At 44.2% G+C, this 19,897-nt stretch overlaps 1 protein-coding gene across 1 annotated transcript in view; it reads right to left on the reverse strand.

Moving 5' to 3' along the window:
- Nucleotides 1-5,178: 5,178 nt before the first annotated feature.
- The window catches only part of OTOA (otoancorin), a 54,162-nt gene continuing 39,443 nt past the window's right edge, over nucleotides 5,179-19,897 (reverse strand). The window contains exons 24-29 of the mRNA XM_073362180.1: nucleotides 18,238-18,380; nucleotides 17,448-17,584; nucleotides 16,151-16,248; nucleotides 13,860-14,052; nucleotides 10,553-10,641; nucleotides 5,179-6,250 (exon numbers count right to left, since the gene is read on the reverse strand). Coding sequence (XP_073218281.1) covers nucleotides 10,574-10,641; nucleotides 13,860-14,052; nucleotides 16,151-16,248; nucleotides 17,448-17,584; nucleotides 18,238-18,380 — 639 coding nt within the window. The 3' untranslated portion in view covers nucleotides 5,179-6,250; nucleotides 10,553-10,573. The remainder of the gene's footprint in view (nucleotides 6,251-10,552; nucleotides 10,642-13,859; nucleotides 14,053-16,150; nucleotides 16,249-17,447; nucleotides 17,585-18,237; nucleotides 18,381-19,897) is intronic.

A 19,897-nucleotide genomic window follows, 5' to 3' on the forward strand; every position in this document is an offset into this window, starting at 1 on the left:
AATCGTTTCGCACCTTTTTTCTGTGCAGATGCCATACCACGGCAAGCATGCAGCCCGCTCAGCTCACCATCACCGCCGCTGTTGTGTCCTGGGTGCTGCTGTCAGCAGATGGTGCAGTATGACTGCTAACTGTCATCATCCACCGCTTCCGCTGCAACTCTGCTTTCCTGGTGCCATGAATCCACCTCACAGGTCCTCTTGTCGTTCTGTATAAATATCTATTCTCGTGCCATCTGTCATCATCCACCGCTTCTGCTGCAACTCTGCTCTCCTGCAGATGCCATACCACGGCAAGTATGGAGCCTGCTTAGCTCACCACTGCTGTTGTGAGCATTTTAAACATCTCGTGCATCATCCTGGAGTATATGTAGAACCGGGCTAAGAGACGCCAGCATGAGGACAATTTTGATGAGGACATTGACACAGACATTCCTGAAAGCACAGGCTGTGGCTATTGGGACATCATGGTGGCGGTGGGGCTGGGGCCCGGCAAACAAGCCCAGACTGGTGGGACCGCATAGTGTTGCAGGTATGGGATGATTCACAGTGGCTGTGAAACTTTCGCATGCATAAGGCCACTTTCCTGGAACTCTGTGAGTTGCTTTCCCCCACCCTGAAGCACAGGAATACCAAGATGAGAGCTGCCCTGATAGCTGAGAAGTGAGTGGTGATAGCCCTGTGGAAGCTTGCTACGCCTGACTACTACCGGTCAGTTGGGAATCAATTTGGAGTGGGCAAATCTACTGTGGGGGTTGCTGTGATCCAAGTAGCCAATGCAATCATTGACATTCTGTTATCAAGGGTAGTGACTCTGGGAAATGTGCAGGTCATAGTGGATGGCTTTGCTGTAATGAGTTTCCCTAACTGTGGTGAGGCAATAGACAGAACTCATATCCCTATCTTAGCACTGGACCACCTTGCCAACCAGTATGTAAACCGGAAGGGGTACTTCTCAATGGTGCTGCAAGCGCTGATGGATCACAAGGGACATTTCACCGACATCAACATGGAAAGGTGCATGACGCTCGCATCTTTAGGAACTCCAGGCTGTTCGAGCTGCTGCAAGAAGGGACTTACTTCCCAGACCAGAAAATTACCATTGAGGATGTTGAAATGCCAATAGTTATCCTTGGGGACCCAGCCTACCCCTTGCTCCCTTGGCTCATGAAGCCGTACACAGGCAGCCTGGACAGTAGTAAGGAGCAGTTCAACTATAGGCTGAGCAAGTGCAGAATGGTGGTAGAACATGCCTTTGGGCATTTAAAAGCTCGCTGGCGCTGTTTGCTGACTAGGTCAGACCTCAGCACAACCAACATTCCCATTTTTATTGCTGCTTGCTGTGTGCTCCATAATATCTGAGAGAGTGCATTTACCAGCACAACATCCTTGTGAGGTAGACAGTGATATTCTCCTCATTTTACAGAAGGAGGACTGAGGCAGAGCAGCAAGTGACTTGTCCAAGGTCTCAGAAGAAGTTCATGATTAGGGCCCTACCAAATTCACAGTGCATTTTGGTGAATTTCATGGTCATAGGATTTTAAAAATCATAAATTTCATGATTTCATCTATTTAAATCTGAAATGTCATGGTGTTGTAATTGTAGGGATCCTGACCCAAAAAGGAGTTGGGGGTGGGGTTCATAAGGTTATTGTCAGGGAGGTTGTGGTACTGCTCCCTTACTTCTGTGTTGTTGCTGGCAGCGGGGCTGCCTTCAGAGCTGAGCAGCTGGAGAGCGGCAGCTGCTGGTCGGGAGCCCAGCTCTGAAGGCAGAGCCGCCGCCAGCAGTAGCGCAGAAGTAAGGGTGGCCTGGGATGATATTTCTGCGCTGCTGCTGGTGGGGCGCTGCCTTTAGAGCTGGGTGTTTGGACAACAGCCATTGCTCTCCGGCTGCCCAGCTCTGAAGTCAGCGCAGAAGTGAGGGTGGCAATACTGTTACTCCCCTAAAATAACCTTGTGATCCCCCTGCAACTCCTTTTTGGGTCAGGACCCCCAATTTGAGAAACACTGGTCTCCCCCATGAAACCTGTATAGTATAAGGTAAAAGCCCACAAAAGACCAGATTTCATGGTGGGGAGACCAGATTTCACGGTCTGTGACATGTTTTTCATGGCTGTGAATTTGGTAGGGCCCTATCTATGGAGGAGCAAGGGAATTGAATTTGGGTCTCATGTTCCAGGCTAGCATCCCAACCACTGAACCATTCCTTCTCTCTCCCCACTTCAAACTTTTTTTTACCATGAAACCAGAGTTTAAGAAGCCATGACATTAAGCCTGGTTTAATAAATCACAGACCTCACAATCAGCAATGGGGTTTAACTTCTTTCATGCAAAATATTAAAATGGTGGTTAAGCGAAAAGGGATTTTCTACCTGTTAACATCCTGGATTTAACTATTTTACTTATATGGGCGTGTCCTCTTTTACAAGAATACTCAATAGTGGAAAGAAGAAGTTACTCACCTTGTGCAGTAACAATGGTTCTTTGAGATGTGTGTCCCTGTGGGTGCTCCACTTTAGGTGTCGGTGCGTCCCTGCGCCGGAGATGGGAGATTTTAAGTAGCAGCGCTTGGTCAAAGCATGTGTGCGCAGCAGCTGTCTCACGGTGTTGTTGGCGCCTCTTGTAGTGCGTGCACGACCCAACTCCTCAGTTCCTTCTCTACTGTCCTCGGCTGCAGTCAAATGATGACTTCGCTAATTATGGCAAACTGCAGGAACTCTTAGGGGATCTTCCTGAAGACAAACATCCCCAGCTCAAGGCTGTCATGACCAGGGGACAAATAATAGCCTGCACAGCTCTACAGGCCTCAATGGATGTGGCAGACACAGCCATATGAACAATGGCCACAGCATCTCTTAAAACTGGGTGAGCCTGGCATTGTGTCTGATGACGTTTCCCGCAACTGGGAAAGGAAATGTGAAGAAAAATATAGAAATTGGTTAAAAGAAAACTCTATTTCTACTGCTAAACTAAAACTGAAGGGAAAGAGATTTTTTTTTTAAATAACTGGCTAAGTAAAGTCTAATCAAACTACCTAAGAGCTAAGAAGCTAAAATTACGATGTAAACGATTTTCTTTTCTAGAGATGTTCGAAGAGGCAGCACTGCCACTAAGCTCTGTCGGCAGCAGAGGAGGGCAGAGAAGGAACTGAGGGGTCGGGTCATACGCGCGCTACATGAGCCGCCACCAACACCGTGAGACAGCTGCTGCGCGCGTGAGCCCTGACCCAGCACTGCTACCTAAAATCTCTGGCGCAGGGATGCACCGACACCTAGAATGGAGCATGCACATGGGGGCACTACTCAAAGAAGCAGCAGCATTCAGCGTCAGATGCTGATCTTATGGCTGGAGGTACGCTGACTTTACGTCAGTGTAAAACATCAGAATGTGGCCCATGGTTTTGTTGCCACAGGCCATTTTTATCTTGCAAAATGAACTGTAAAGCTTAAGGACTGCCTAGAAGCATGAGTACACTGGCTGTGTGAAATACATGATTCTCATTAGAATTTATTTGAGCACTGGTTGATTTTAGGTATAGTAATGAGAAGGGAGAAGCACCCATCTTGACAATGCAGTCCTCATGCTTCCTCAAAGTATGTATTATTGTACAATGACTTCATGAGCTATGTAGTTTGAGCTGTTAGCCAGGATGGGCAGGCATGGTGTCCCTAGCCTCTGTTTGCCAGAAGCTGGGAATGGGCAACAAGGGATGGAGCACTGGATGATTACCTGTTCTGTTCATTCCCTCTGAAGCACCTGGCATTGGCCACTGTCAGAAGAATGGATACTGGGCTAGATGGACCTTTGGTCTGGCCCAGTATGGGCGTTCTTATGTTTCTTGTTTTTTATGTCTTTAAGTGTATTGGGTGCTGTGTAAATGACAGTGACAACTTAAAGGAAGGGATTGCTATAGAGAAAATTCCTTCTTTCTCAGCTTAATACATAAAACCTCACTCTCACTGCTTTATAGTGTAGCTTCTAGTGTGTGGTAGATTGGCTGTACATATACAAGTGTGATGGTGACACTTCGTTTGATGTTCACAGCAGAGGATATTCTCAGACACCAAGTCAACAAGCACACTTGGAATCATCACACGTTAGTCACAAGCCAAAAGGACACCACACTCAGTAATTAAGTTACTAGCGTGTTGAATGGAAACTCCTATGAATTCCATTGTTGAAGACCTGTTCTACAGTAGTGTTCTCTAAAAGGGGTACACTGGGGAAGAAAAACTTGCATTTCTCCAGAGCCTTTCATCCAAAGTGCTCATATTACTTTACAAACAAAAATTATGCCTCATGACCTTCCCTTGAGATAGATATTGCTGTATCTACACAGTTGGTACTACTACTCTACCTAATTTTGTTACTATTAAAATGTATATGCCCAAGTGTTTACTGTAATACCAAAGGTATCAACTACTGACTAACTTCACAAAAATGAATCAAGGATCTTAAGGTTTTAAAACCATTTGCATTTAAGTTTACTCCACAGACTGTACAAAACAAAGAGCTCAGTTCCACTCTGATTAAAGTTAAAGGCTGAACAACTTCTGATGTAATTGGAAGCAGAATCATGCCCAGGCACCTGGGCAGAGGAACCGTGTCCTTCACTAGTACTATAGGTATTTGAGGTTCGTAGTGTGGCTACTCTTTCTGTGACTTATTACCTCTAAATGGAAGTGCCGACTGTCATCTTGAATATAAAAACATTTTCTTCTGCAATTTAATTGACATGCAAGTGGAATTCCACTCGGGTAAACTGTGGAGCTCAAACTTTTAGTGCTTTCACATCTAATTGAGACAGGAGTTTTTAATAAGACTAAACAGCTGAATCTTTAAATATAGTAGTTGATCCACTGACACAATTTAAGTGCACTTCTGGGGTTGATTAAAAAATAAGATCCTTTATATTTAAATAAATGCAACAATCTTCTTTCATACAGAAAATGAATGCAATGGGATAACTGGCATCTTAACTACTGCAGCAGAGAAATAGATGTGAGAGAACCTTTCACAATGGTAGATATGTTCATAAAGCAATACCAAAGGACATAAGACTGCCCATAACACTGTCACATTTGAAAAAAAACAAAACGGACATGAACAAATATTTGAAATATGATTTATTATACTACAATCTAACAGGAATAACAGTATTTTCTAGACTGTATTGTCCTATCTCTATTTCAATGTACTTAAACAGAACACTGTCTTCTTTTTCCACAAACTTTTGCAATTGCAAAATGAATGTTTGTCTTTTGCTTGTGTTGCTGACAAGAATCCATAACAATTATGCAAAGCAAGAGGTAAAGGATTGTTTATTTATCTGTCACTGTTTAAAATATTAGGACTTGCCATGAAAATCTTCCTATTTTAAATACTGGACACAATCTATATGTTGATAAAACACAATGTTTTCTGGATTAATTTTTTTTAAGAAGTGTGAACTTAGTGTACTGGGAAGCACTAGCGTGCCTCTTCTGAGAACTGAAGTTCTTTTTCCCACAAGAACTACAGCATGAGAAGCAGCAGAGCAAGTTTACTCTATGCTGCCCCAGCCATATGCTTCAACCCTAGGCAGGAGTGGCACTTCTAGGGATGAGGATAGCGGAGTCTCCATGGCCCATTCAATTCTCAGCCATTGAATGGTAACAGCCTGTCACTACTTATGTGGAGAGGATTCAAACAGCAGCCTAAAGACGAAAGACTCTATATTGTGGTAACAACTAGGGTCCCATGGCACTGTACAAGGACAATCCCTACCCTGAAGAGCTTACAATCAAAATAGAAGAAGAAACAATAAATGGCTAAGGCAGACAGGGAAGTACAAGGAAGCAATGAGACTGAACTGGTCAATATGTAAAGCCATGGCCACAGCACACTGGCTGCCTAACAATCTATATCGCTGTATCCGTCTCCTGAGTCAGTGAGGCTCCTCTGTAAGGTGTATAAATCTGAAGCCTTCACTGGTCTTTTCATGAGACACCAACTTGTCATGAAAGGATTGGAGGAATCCTAAAACTCTTTAATCTATGGCAGCAAAATAGCAGCTGCTTTCTATACTTGTATCATGAAATTGTGTGCTGGATCAGTTTGTTGCTTTTTAAGACACTATTATGCTCAAGCATCCCAGAGAGACTCAGCCTCCATAATTCTTGCTGAGCTGCAGCTCTTTATCCACTGAATTTTCATAGCTTGATTGGCTTTCTAAACGATCTGTTCTATCAACTCCCATGTGAGTTCTAGGCTTCTGGAAAACAAACAAAAAAGCAAATTAGTGCTACAGAATGTTAGCATTTTTAAACAATGGGACAATCGGGCAGATATTTGCTAAACTACAACTCTGAATTTTAGTCTGTCACTGTTTTGGTTCAATAACAATATGGAAAAACCAATGAATGTTATCACTAATGCTTAAAACAGGAGTTTGTGTGGCAGGATATGAAAGCAGCAGAAATTGAAATATATATATATAGATATAGATATATTTCTCTCTCTATATATATATAATATAAGCAAATTAACTTTAGGATAATAGTGCCTGCTGCTAATTTACAAATTACTTGAGTGTGTGTGTGTATATGTGAGAGAGATCTTAAGTATTCATCCTATCAAAGGTCATATTTACAGTAATGGGAGTAAGAAAATGCTTTTTGATACTAAACTAATCTACCTCTAAGACACAAGTAATCACAATAATTAGTAATAGTATTCAGGAACTTTATTCTTTACCCCCCTCCCACTTCCCAGATAAACGATTACTGCCATGTTTAACTTCTGTCTCTGCTTCAAAGAGCCATATATTGAATGCACAAGGCTGTGCAGTGTCAAAAAAACCAACTGCCCTCCCCCCACAAAGCCCCAAACCTCCCTATTGATATGCTCATCCTTCTACAAAGAATTTTTTGTCATTCTCCCACTCTTCAAATGACTAAATTAAGAACATCAGAATGGCCATGTTGGCTCAGACTAATGGTCCACTTAGCCCAATATCCTCTCTTCCAACAATGGCTTGTGCCAGATGCTTCAGAGGGACTGAACAGAACAGGGCAATTATTGAGTGATCCATCCTGTTGTCCAGTTCCAGCTTCTGGCAGTCACAGCCTGGGGTTGCGTTCCTGACCATCTTGGCTAATAAGTCCATCAATGGCTGTCTTCCATGAACTTGTCTAATTCTTTCTTTGAACCCAGTTATAGCCTTCACAACATCCCCTGGCAATGAGTTTCATAGGTGACTGTGCATTGTGTAAAGAAGTACTTTCTTATGTTTGTTTTAAACCTGCTGCCTATTAATTTCATGGGATGGTTCCTGGTAAATGACACTTCCTTATTCACTTTCTCCACGCCATTCATGATTTTACAGACCTCTATCGTATCCCCCCTCATTTGTCTCTTTCCTAGCTGAACAGTCCCAGTCTCTTCAATCTCTCTTCATATGGAAGTCATTCCAAACCCTAATAGTTTTTGTTGCACCTTTTCTGTACTACTTCCAATTCTAAGAATCTTTTTTGACATGGGGTAACCAAAACCATGTGCATTTGTTCAAGGTGTGGTTGTTCCATGGATTTATATAGTGGCATTATATTTTGTGTCTTATTATCAATGCCTTTCCTTATGGTTTATAACATTCTACTAGCTTTTTTGACAGTCACTGCACAGTGGGTGGATATTTTTAGAGAGCTATCCACAGTAACTCCAAGATCTTTCTTGAGTGGTGACAGCTAATTTAGACCCCATCATTTTGTATTCACCGTTGGGATTATGTTTTCCAATGTGCATTACTTTGCATTTATCAACACTGAATTTCTTAAGCCATTTTCTTGCCTAGTGACCCAATTTTGTGACATCCCTTTGTAACTCTTTGCAGTCATCTTTGGACTTAACTATCTTGAGTAATTTTGTGTTGTATTGTATTTGTCTGCAAAGTTTACTACCTCCTTGTTGACCCCTTTTTCCAAATCATGTACGAATATGTTGAACAGCACTGGTCCCAATACAGATCTTTGTGGGACTCCGTTATTTACGTTTCTCCACTGTGAAAACTGACTATTTATTCCTACCCTTTGTTTCCTATTTTTTAACCAGTTATTGATCCATGAGAGGACCCTTTCCCCCCCACCACCATCCCATGACTGCTTACTTTGCTTCAGAGCTTTTGGTGAGGGACCTTGTCAAAGGCTTTCTGAAAGTCCAAGTACACTATATCACTGGATCAACCTTGTTCACATTTGTTGATGCTCTCAAAGTATTCTAATATATTAGTGAGGCATGATTTCCTTTTACAAAAGCCATGTTGAATCTTTCCCAACATATTGTGTTTATCTGTGTCTGATCATTTAGTTCTTTGCTATAGTTTCAACCAATTTGCCTGATACTGAAGTCAGGCTTACCAGCATGCAGCTGCCACAATCACCTATGGAGCCTTTTTAAAAAATCAGCATCACATTAGCTATCCTGCAGTTCTCTGGTACAGAGGCAGATTTAAATGATAGGTTGCATACCACAGTTGGTACTTATGCAATTTCATATTTGAGTTCCTTCTGCACTCTTGGATAAATTACCATCTGGTCGTAGTGACTTACAACGGTTTAATTTATCAATTTGTTCCAAAGACGCCTTCTACTGACACCTCAATCTGGGACTGTTATTCAGATTTGTCTCTTAAAAAGAATGGCTCAGGAATGGGAATTTCCCTCACATCCTCTTCAGTGAAGACCAATGCAAAGTATTAATTTAGCTCAGGGGCGGGCAAGCTTTTTGGCCTGAGGGCCACATCGGATTTCCAAAATTATATGGAGGCTGTGCCTCCCCAAACAGCCAGGCGTGGCCCAGCCCGCACCCCCATCTGACCCCCCCTGCTTCTCGCCCCCTGATGGCTCCTCCGGGTCTCCTGTCCCATCCAACCCCTCTGTTCCCCGACTCTTGCCCCATCCAACCCCTCCATCCCCTGACCGCTCCCGGACCCCCCGCCCCTGACCGCCCCCGGGACCCCTGCTCCCATTCAACCCCCCTGTTCCCTGCCCTCTGACCACCCCGCCCCCTGATCACCACCCTAAACTCCCCTGCATTCTATCCAACCCCCCGTCCCCTTACCGCACCGCCCAGAGCACCAGGAGAGGCAGCTGTGCCACCCGGCTGGAGCCAGCCATGCCACTGTGCAACACAGAGCACCGGGTCAGGCTGCGGCTTTGCAGCTGCGCTGCCCGGCAGGAGCTCACAGCCCCACCGCCCAGAGCATTGCGCCAGTGGTGCAGTGAGCTGAGGCTGCGGGGGAGGGAGAACAGCAGGGAAGGGGCTGGGGGCTAGCTGGCTGGGCAGGAGGGTCCTGCGGGCTGGATGTGGCCTGCAGGGCGTAGTTTGCCCATCTCTGATTTAGCTTCTCTGCAAGAGCCCTTGTCTTCCTTGAATGCCCTTTTAGCACCTTTATCGTCCAGTTGACCCACTGATCAGAGGCTGTTTGGCAGGCTTCCTATGTACTTTTTTTTTTTCTGTTAGTTTTTGTGTCTTTTGCTGGTTGCTCTTCAAATTCTTTTTTTGGCCTGCCTAATTATACTTTTACACTTGACTTGCGAGAGATTATGTTCCTTTCTAAATTCCTCAGTATGATTTGACTTTCAATTTTTAAGGATGCCTTTTTGTCTCCAACTGCCTCTTTCACTTGTTTAGCCATGGTGGCATTTTTTTGATCCTCTTACTGTGTTTTTTTTTAATTTGGGGTATACATTTAGTTTGAGCCTCTCTGATGGTGGTTTTTAAAAAGTTTCCATGCAGGTTGCAGGTATTTCACTTTTGTGACTGTACCTTTTAATTTCCATTTAATTACCTTCCTTATTTTTGTGTAGTTTCCATTTTTTAAGTTAAATGCTACTGTGGTGGATTCTTTGCTATTTCCCTCCTACCAGGCTGTTACAGTTAATTACATTACAGTCGCTCTCACTGAGCACTTCAGCTATATTCACCTCTTGGACCAGACATTATGCACTACTTAAAACTAAATCAAGAATTGTCTCTCCCCTTGTGGATTCCAGAATTAGCTTCTCCAAGAAACAGTCATTAAGGGTATCTAGAAATTTTCTCTTTGCATCACGTCCTGAGGGGACGTACCCAGTAAATATGGGGATAGTTGAAATCTCCCATTTATTATTGAGTTTTCTCAGAATAATGATTCTCAGAGTTTTGTAGGCTCTCTACTCTCCCTGACCATTTCATAATCAGTGTTGCCGCCCTGGTCAGGTGGTTGGCAATATATATCCACTGCTACACTTTGATTATTCAAACATGTAATTTCTATCCATAGAGATTCTATGGTACAGTTTGATTCATTTAAGATGTTCACTAATTTTGACTCTCTGCTTTCTTTCACATGTAATACCATTACCCCACCAGCATGACCTACTCTGTCATTCCTCTATATGTTGTATCCTGTATTACGGTGTCCCATTGATTATCGTCATTCCACCAACTTTCTGTGATGCTTATTATATCAATCCTCATTTAATACCAGTCACAAATGTACTATCCAATAATGTTTAAGTGAAAGGATCATGCTTACAGTAAGTTTAACAATCACACTTCAGGAAGTGGGACAAAGGATGTACAGAGCACACAGCGAAATGCTGAAGCCACTGGAAAAGTGAGCACCTGGAAAGTACAAAGCATTATGTCTTAGTGTCATCTGGAATGTGTACAGTGCTGTCTTACTTTCCCAACTTCACCCACTAAAACAGAATTACAAACACTTAAACAAGCAGAAAAACCCCAACCCACAGTGAAGCAAACTGCAAGAATCTGAATATTCAGTTGCTCAGAAGGCTCCCCTTGCTATGGCAGCTAGAAGATTCAATTTAATATCCACACATCCAACAGAGAAGAGTCTCAAATGGGTAGCTCCTGCCACATTTCTGTTATAGCAATAAATGAATGAAAAGCCTGAGTAAGTAGGTGAGCTTTATGCCATGTTGAGATCATCAGGAAACTCCTGCCTCTGGTAGAACCACAGAGGGAGCAGATTGCACAGGTGAGGCAGTGGTGCTGAGAATAATTTTATTGGGTCTAAGAAGTTCAATTCCTGAGACAACAAAAGCAACCTAGCAGCTCTTACCTCCCTGCAGCGCTCATGTGAACCCCCACGCCCTGATAACAGCTACTGTTCCTCACTGGGGAGGGTGAGTAGTGGCAATAAGAGCAGTACCTGCCCTCTCTTGGGATGACTTCCCTCAGGAGTGCAGAGATCTGGGCTGGAGATGTAATTTACACCCCACTGCACCAGCTTGTGTAAATGCAACCTACGACAAACTGAAAGATGTTTGTGAGCATTGCTAAAACTTTGATCAATTAACTTTCAATACTGAGGATTAATAATCCAGTCACTGAAGCTCATATCCTGGATGGCTTTTTCCCTATGCAGGAGACAGAAACGGGAAATGCTACTGCAATGGCCCAAACTCTCCTTGAAGGAGGAACACTAAAGCAACAGGCATGATCCCTTCCTCACTTCCAGCTCTGCAGGACAACCTTACCCATGTGATCTCTGCACACTGGGACTCAGTGTCTTTTTAGGGGAGGCTAAGAGAGAGCAACTGTCTACAGTGCATGGAAGGCATGCTTTGAGTTTAAATCTTTCAGGGAGGGGGTATGAGAAGGAATCAGAGAGGGAAATGACGCTGTCTGTGGACTGTATTTTACACCAGCTAGTGGTTCCCATTTGTTAGCATGGTGTGACACGGCCAGCTGAGTTTGACTGCTAACACCACCCCATGCTGTCCCTCTATTGGCTCCTGTTGCTGGTGAAATTCATGTGTTGCATCACCCTGATTGTGTCTACAGAATCCTAGCCCACACTACTGCTCTTCAGTGATGGAGACAGGGTAAGATTTACTCTTGCAATATGAGAGAAGATGGAAATACTGCTTTCCACTCTTGTTTGTGTGAGAGCAACTGGGGACTGTAAGGGGGTGAAATAAAAAACCTGGTAATGCACATGGACCAGTTTCCCAGAGTTTAAGCCAGTGGTCACCAACCAGTAGATCGCGATCAACTGGTCGATCGCGGTCTCTGGCTACTAAAAGTCTGGCGGCGCAGCAGGGCTAAGGCAGGCTCCCTGCCTGCCCAGGCCCCATGCCGCTCCCAGAAATGGCCAGCATGCCCCCACAGCCCGAGGGGAGGGGAGACGGGGTCTCCGCACGCTGCTCCTGCCTGCAGGTACTGCCCCTGCAGCTCCCATTGGCCGGGAACAGGGAACTACAGCCAATAGGAACTACGGGGGTGGTGCCTGCAGGGAGGGGCAGCACACAGAGCCACATGCTGCCCCACTCCCTCCTGGGGTCACAGGGACTTACTACTGGCTACTTCTGGGAGCGGTGTGGGGCCAGGGCAGGCAGCCTGCTTTAGCCCCACTGCACCGCCAATCGTGGTAAGTGCTGCCCGGCAGAAGCCTGCACCCCTCACCCACTCCTGGCACCCCAACCCTCAGCCCTGAGCCCCTTCCTGGAGCCTGCACCCCAACCCCCTGCCCCAGGCTCAACCCAGAGCCCTCTCCCACACGCTGAACCCCCCAGCCCCAGCCCAGAGGCCACATCTCATCATGCACCCCAACCCCCTGCCCCAGCCCAGTGAAAGTAAGTGAAGATGGGGGAGAGCAAACAATGGGGGCTGGAGTGAGCGGGGCGGGGCCTCAGGGAAGGGGCAGGGTAGATCCTGGGTTGCAGTTAAATTCAGAAAGTGATCTTGTGCTTAAAAAGATTGGCGACCACTTCAATACTGACAATAACTGTCATGTCTGCTTGGCTTGGTTCTGGTAACTAAATAGAAAAGGAGTACTTGTGGCACCTTAGAGACTAACCAATTTATTTGAGCATGAGCTTTCGTGAGCTACAGCTCACTTCATCGGATGCATACCGTGGAAACTGCAGCAGACTTTATATACACACAGAGATCATAAAACAATACCTCCTCCCACCCCACTGTCCTGCTGGTAATAGCTTATCTAAAGTGATCATCAAGTTGGGCCATTTCCAGCACAAATCCCGGTTTTCTCACCCTCTACCCCCCCCCCACACACAAACTCACTCTCCTGCTGAGGTCACTTTGGATGGGCTATTACCAGCAGGAGAGTGAGTTTGTGTGTGTGGGGGGGTGGAGGGTGAGAAAACCTGGATTTGTGCTGGAAATGGCCCACCTGATGATCACTTTAGATAAGCTATTACCAGCAGGACAGTGGGGTGGGAGGAGGTATTGTTTTATGATCTCTGTGTGTATATAAAGTCTGCTGCAGTTTCCACGGTATGCATCCGATGAAGTGAGCTGTAGCTCACGAAAGCTCATGCTCAAATAAATTGGTTAGTCTCTAAGGTGCCACAAGTACTCCTTTTCTTTTTGCGAATACGGCTGTTACTCTGAAACCTGGTAACTAAATGCTACTCTGTCTTTTATAACTGTAAAAGTGGAGGCCAATATTTCCGAATATAAGTGCATAAAGTTAAGCATCTATATGTAAACTTATAAAACTGAAGAAATGGTCCATTTCCCCTTCCGCCCCCTCCCCCAACAGCTGATTACCCAAAGCTCCCCCTCCCCCAACAGCTGATTACCCAAAGCTCCCATTTTAGTTGGCTGGAGTAGTGTGTACTTGGCATCTCGGGGTGGGGGAGAGGGAGGGGCGGGAAATCAGGCTACTTATTTAGGTGTTTGATTTTAGGCACCCATGTTCAAACATGTTGCCCAGAATTTTCATTATAGTACAACTCCAAAACAAGGGCCTGTGCCTGACGGGTGTTGAGCCTCTGCAATCCCTACTGACCTCAGTGGGATATGTTGATGCTCATTATCTCTCAGGATCAGCTCCAAAGTGTTCTACTCACAATTTGAGGCTGGTGTATGTGTTGACTGAATGGTGCTTGCATTAGTTTGTGTATCTTGGACACCTGTCCTTGCGCCATCTAGTGCCAGCTGAAGACTCTGTAGCTGTAATGCATTCAGAAGGTTTCTCTGCGATTCAGTAACCATGGCTGCATTTTCAGGGCCAAGGTTTGCTATTTGTTCTGGGGACAGCACCTTGAGGAATAAGTTCAAAAAAACAAAAACCCCTGCTTTAGGATGTCCGCTGCATTACACAAGTAATGAATCAGAGGTCCAGACTGCCTTGTACTTAGAGTGAGGAAAATAGCCACACTCTGTATTGCTGGAAAAATGCTCAGTATTGTTTTATTCTTTTTAAATATCTGCATATCTGTTTACCTGACTGGCCATTCATCTAGCTTTCAGCCTTCTCCTTTGGTTGCAACAGTACCTAGGTTCTGGAGACACTTTCTGTGCTACCAGTGCATTTGTCAACCCTCTGATATTGGAGTCTCAGCTTTAGTTGCTTTTGGGGGGGGGGGTTATACCCTACGACTGCCAAACTATTTTTTTCTTTCCTCTTGCATCATCTTCCAAACCTGCCCCATTCTTGCCTGCCTGTGATATAGACACAGGATTCCACTATCTATACAGCAGCAAGATGAAAAGATGCCGTCGTTCCACCCCTGGATTTTTCCTTCTAGATTGAAAATCTTCCAACTGTGGTCACATTGTCTTGTTTTAAAAATGGAACAAGATAATTACTGTATGGTTATGATTATCTTTCAGTACGTGGTGATTAAACCAATTTGTAAAACAGGCATCTACAATGCATCCTGTATTGCCTTGATTATAGTAACATTCAATGTTTAGCTCCACCATGGAGCAAGCTCTTTTTGCTGCAGCAGCTATGCATCCAGGTTTAATTTTAATAAAGGGCCACATTTTAGTTTAAAAGTAGGCCCGGTGACAGATCAAAATTCCATTCCATATTAATTATAATTGTCTGTCTGAGACTTTGTCTACATAAGCCAGTTGCATTTGTTAAATAAAGGTTAAGTAGGTTTGAACCTACTTAATTAAATTGGTGCAAACCTCTGCATAGAAGTGCCAGTAAATTTTAAAATAAACCCCTCAAACGAAACTAAGTTTCCACAAAGTGATAAATCTGCTTATAATCAATACCTTTAGTTAAACTGGTATTACTTTTTCATGTAGAATGCCTTAAGATAAAACTGTAGCTACACAAAGCCACAGTAAAAATAAATGCCACTTCGAATTGCTAAAGAAGAGCATTAAGCTCTTCTGGGTAAGGATTCTGTATTTTTTGTGTAAAGAACTATGTCGATCTAGAAATTTCATCACATGTCCCTCTCTCTCTTCTTGTGTACATCTGCTGAATTTCTGTTGAGAATCTCTAAAGGATACCTTCAACCCTCTGCTTTGTGGATTTTCCCGAGCACTGAAAAGTGTGACACAGTGAGGCTGCAGACTTATTGGAGCTGTCAAAGGTGCAGCATAGAACACTTTTTTGCAGCTTGTGGTCAAGGAGTTTCTCCTTTTATGGAAGCTGACAGTTAAGTTGTCTGGCTCATCTATCCATCACTACATTGAGTGACTGACCTCATGAGTGTCTGAACCAGAGGTGGTTGGGCAGAATTTTAATCTTCTCTCCACGTCAAACAACGTCTGGGTCAGAGACTTCAAAATCCATGTGCTAGTCTCTGGGCCATATTCAGAGCTGACATAAGCAGGATGAATTCCAATGAAATCAGAGTGTAGCTGCTTGTACCAATTCTGAATTCAGCCTTTCCCCGTCTGTCTGTCTGTGTCTTTCAGAAATGCTGCATAGGAGAATGCTATCAGAATTTAGGGTTAACAAAAAAGCCCAAATACGACCAAGGGGGTTGCTTGTAGCTGTGATAGTATGGATGAATGCGTTCACTGTCCTTAATAAAAGAGAAGAAAAGGAAGACCTCAACAGAATATCACTAGAGACACAGACCTTACTTTAAGCCATCTGCCCCTATGTACTCAGGCTGCAATTTTAGAACACTTTCTTAATGCTTTTTCCCTTGGGACACATTTTGCACTGAGCATAAATAAAATAAACGGTTTGACATTTTATGTGCATCACAAATATAGATGAGATAGCTGTGAGTTAATGCTTCATACACTTAACTGCCTCTCACTTAATAATCAAGCCAGAAAGGGTCTTGCAGAAACCCAAATTGAAGCATAAATTAGTATTGCAGTTTGTTTATAATAGAGTAAAAGTGATGGAATATGACTTCTTCAGTAACCGAGCACTTACTTTGAAAACTTCATCAGGTATATGTCTTATGGCTGCTGGTTGGAAATATGGCATCACATCTTTGTCAAGAGCTGTCAACTCTCTCTCATTTAAACCAGCTTTTAAGACAAAATAGGAATAGAGCTTAGTTCACACATCCTTTTCATTATGTTACGTTTTGACTAATTTACATTAATACATTATTTGGCCAATATTTGTCTCTGAACTCTGTTCCAGTAAAACATGAGGAAATCAACACTCTGAAATTAAACAGAAAAAGAGACCCTTTTGTGCACTTGAATGAATGCTCAAGTTTAACAGACATAAGAGGTAATTAAGTTATAAGTAAAGACAAATACACAATTCCTTTTCCTGCTTTCTTTCATAGTAACCACCACCACCAACCAGCTTACAGACAACTGTAGCACATAAGAAACAAATATACTATGACTGAAGTCCATTAGTAGTATTCTTTGCAATACAAAATTAGACAGTAACCTCCCTCTCCCTGAAATCCTAAATACAAAACACAATGTGGACTCTGTTCACCAATAAAGGGAAGCTTCTGCTTTTGCAGAAGGCTATCCCTGGAACACACATACATCATATTAGTGCCATACAACATGTCACTATTAAACTGACCACATTCTTGGAGTAAGCAGAAGAACTTTAATATTGACTTGGCATGCCTGCTCTCTAAAAATGGGTTCCATGAACATGCAGGGAGCAGATCAAGGGCCCAGTCCTCCAGATGCTGAACACCCTCAACTCCTGCTGACTTCAGATGAGACATTCAGTCCCTTGCAGGACTGAACCCTAAGGTAGGATTCTGGGACCCTGTAAATGGAGAGACAGAGCAGCTGTGGGCAGTGCAATGCTCTGCTGGATAACTGTATGCTGGAAAGCTGGTAGGCACCTCACTTAGAAGGAAGATCAAGAACTTAACGGTGAAAGGAAGAATAGTCCCTCCAGAGGGGTGGCCCTGAAATTTCAATTTGACTCAGCCCTGCTTAGCCAGGTTAGCTCTCTGAAGTATGTACAATGCCAAATTCACTCCAGTCTGCCCCAGCAGAAGCTGGTGCAGATTCTGGCAGAGGTCCCCCAGCAGTGGAAAGTCAGAGCACCCTGTGGAGACTAACAGTGTTTTTCTTTGGTGGGGGAAGGATGTTAATGGAAATGCTGCCTGTCTTTCCCCGGAGGGGTGACTCCTGTCCTGTCCCTGCCAGTGCAGAGAAGCACAATATGGGGTGAACCTGTCCTGTAATGCTTTTAAAGATGGTGTTTCAGAAATGTCACTGATAGAACTTGGTCTCATTACCTGCTATGGTACCAATCTCATGTATAATAGAACTGTTCCACCCTGCAGCAATTCCAAATACAGATTCTGCCACCTTCTTAAACTCTTCCAGAACAGGAGTGCTACATGGCAACAAGCCAACTCTTGCAATCACAGCACTGCAAAAGGGCAATGGGGTTAGCATGACATACTGTCATTACACCCTACATTTAAAATGTTTGAAATATGCTTAATCTATGCCAACAGAGTTGTAAACACAGTTTCAGGCCCAAATATAGATGAACACATTGCAAAGAAGTTAGAACGGTCAGCCTTAAAAAAAAAAAAATCTACAATGCTTTAAGCAACAAATTTGAGTTTCTCACTTCAATAGCTACAGTGGATCACAGTGGAATCTGTCTTAAACAGCCACTCAAGGCTCCACTGAAAATCAGTTGCTTGATCCAGGTGTTTTCTAGCCTAAGGGCTGAACAAATTTATAATTAAATATCTGGGAGTATTTTAAAGGGTCACTGAAGGTGGCAAAGTTGCCTATTCCAAATGGCCCTTCAAGCAGATTTTTCTGGGTACATGGCTTTCGTTAATGGAGGTGGCCTCAGAGAAAACGTTAACAGAGCACAGTTCAGTGGCTATGGTTTGACAGCTTCCCAAAGATTACAGAATGCCCAAAAGCTTTTGAAGTGTTGGAAAAGAGCTCTTTAGACATAGTGCTTCTGGAAATCCTTGAGGGGAGACAAATTTCACCACTAATATCATTAGCAGAGACTTAAAAATAAAACTGTATTTAATTTTGGTAATAAAGTATTTCTACCTGAATTCTGTAGCCTTTATGGTCTTGATGTCTGTGGTGTTCAGAGCACACAGATTAGCTCCTAATCCTGCTAAATCAAAGCTTTTCAGCCCATAGACTGTCTGACCAGAGTGTTCAAGAAACCCTTGTAAAATGGATTTAGCCTGCAGAGGCAATGAGATGAAGAACAGTTATAACTGTAAAATAGGGGTCTACAACTGGAAGCTGCTACTGATATCAGCTGTTACGAACTGATCTGTAATTTTACTAAACTGAGCCTGAGCCTACTCCCGCTGAAGTCAATGGGAATTTTGCCATGGTCTTCAGTGGGAGCAACGTCAGTGCCACTTATGGGCACAGTGCCTCCTGAGAAGTGCTGAGCGCCACTGCCTACCAGTACAATCAATGTGACTTGAAGGCATATAGCACCTCTTACGAAAGACTTGGCACCTCCCATGACTGGACCACAAATGAACACTTTACCAGAATAATCAGCTATTGAAGCATCTAACACAGGGGTGGGCAAACTTTTTGGCCTGAGGGTCACATCAGGGTTCCGAAACTGTGGAGGGCTGGGTAGGGATGGCTGTGCCTCCCCAAACAGCCTGGCCCCCACCCCCTGACTGCCTCCCTCAGAACCCCCAACCCATCCAACCCCCCCCCACTCCTTGTCCCCTGACCGCCTCCTCCCAGGACCCCCCCACCACAACTGCCTCCTGGAACCCTACCCCCTATCCAACTCTCCTGCTCCCTGTCCCCTGACTGCCCCGATGCCTATCCACACCCCTGCCCCTGACAGGCCCCCTGGGACTCCCATGCCTATCCAACCACCCCCTGCTCCTTGTCCACTGACTGCCCCCCAGGACCCCCTGCCCCTTATCCAACCTCCCTGCTCCCCGCCCCCTTACCATGCGGCTCAGAGCACCAGGACTGGCAGCCATAAGTAAGCAGCACATTCCTAAGGGGAGCAATTTAATATACTACACCGGTGGCTCCCGTAGCCGCGCTGCCTGGGCAGGAGCTTGCAGCCCCGCTGCCCAGAGCGCTGGGGGCACGGCGAGCTGAGGCTGCGGGGGGCTAGTCTCCACAGCCAGGAACTCAAGGGCCAGGCAGGACGGTACCTTGGGCTGGATGTGGCCCGCAGGCTGTAGTTTGCCCACCTCTGATCTAACAAAACTTCCCAATTTCAACTTAACTGAAAAGAGCTAAATCATAGATAAGTTTTTCTCTTCCATAAATGGTCAGTATGAAGCATTGCAAAATTAGAGCCTTCCTGTACTGTTTAAGTGTCTTATGTAGATGCTAACCTATGCTTAATCAGTATCATTTATTAAAATACAACAGGAAATATCAAAAGTGAAGTACTGTGTTAAAACACGCCAGTTCCTTCTGTTTCCTTATAGTGCCTCTTCAGCATAAACATCTGTTACATAGATTTCTGACACTGAGCCAGTGCTAGCTACCATCAACCTAATGTCATACGCTGAAGAGAAGTGATGGCAAGACCACATGGACAGAAATTTGCTGCTAGTTGCATATGCAAATAAAGGATTTTAATCTTCTTTTATTCACTATGTAAATCCTACTGGCATTAATGGGAGTTATTCAGGCATACTGAGAGAACAGAGTGAGTACTCGAGCATCTGAATGGAATAATTTGTAAATAACAGCTCATCTGTAC

The sequence above is a fragment of the Lepidochelys kempii genome, chromosome 10 (assembly GCF_965140265.1).
Source record: "Lepidochelys kempii isolate rLepKem1 chromosome 10, rLepKem1.hap2, whole genome shotgun sequence".
NCBI lineage: Eukaryota > Metazoa > Chordata > Testudines > Cheloniidae > Lepidochelys > Lepidochelys kempii.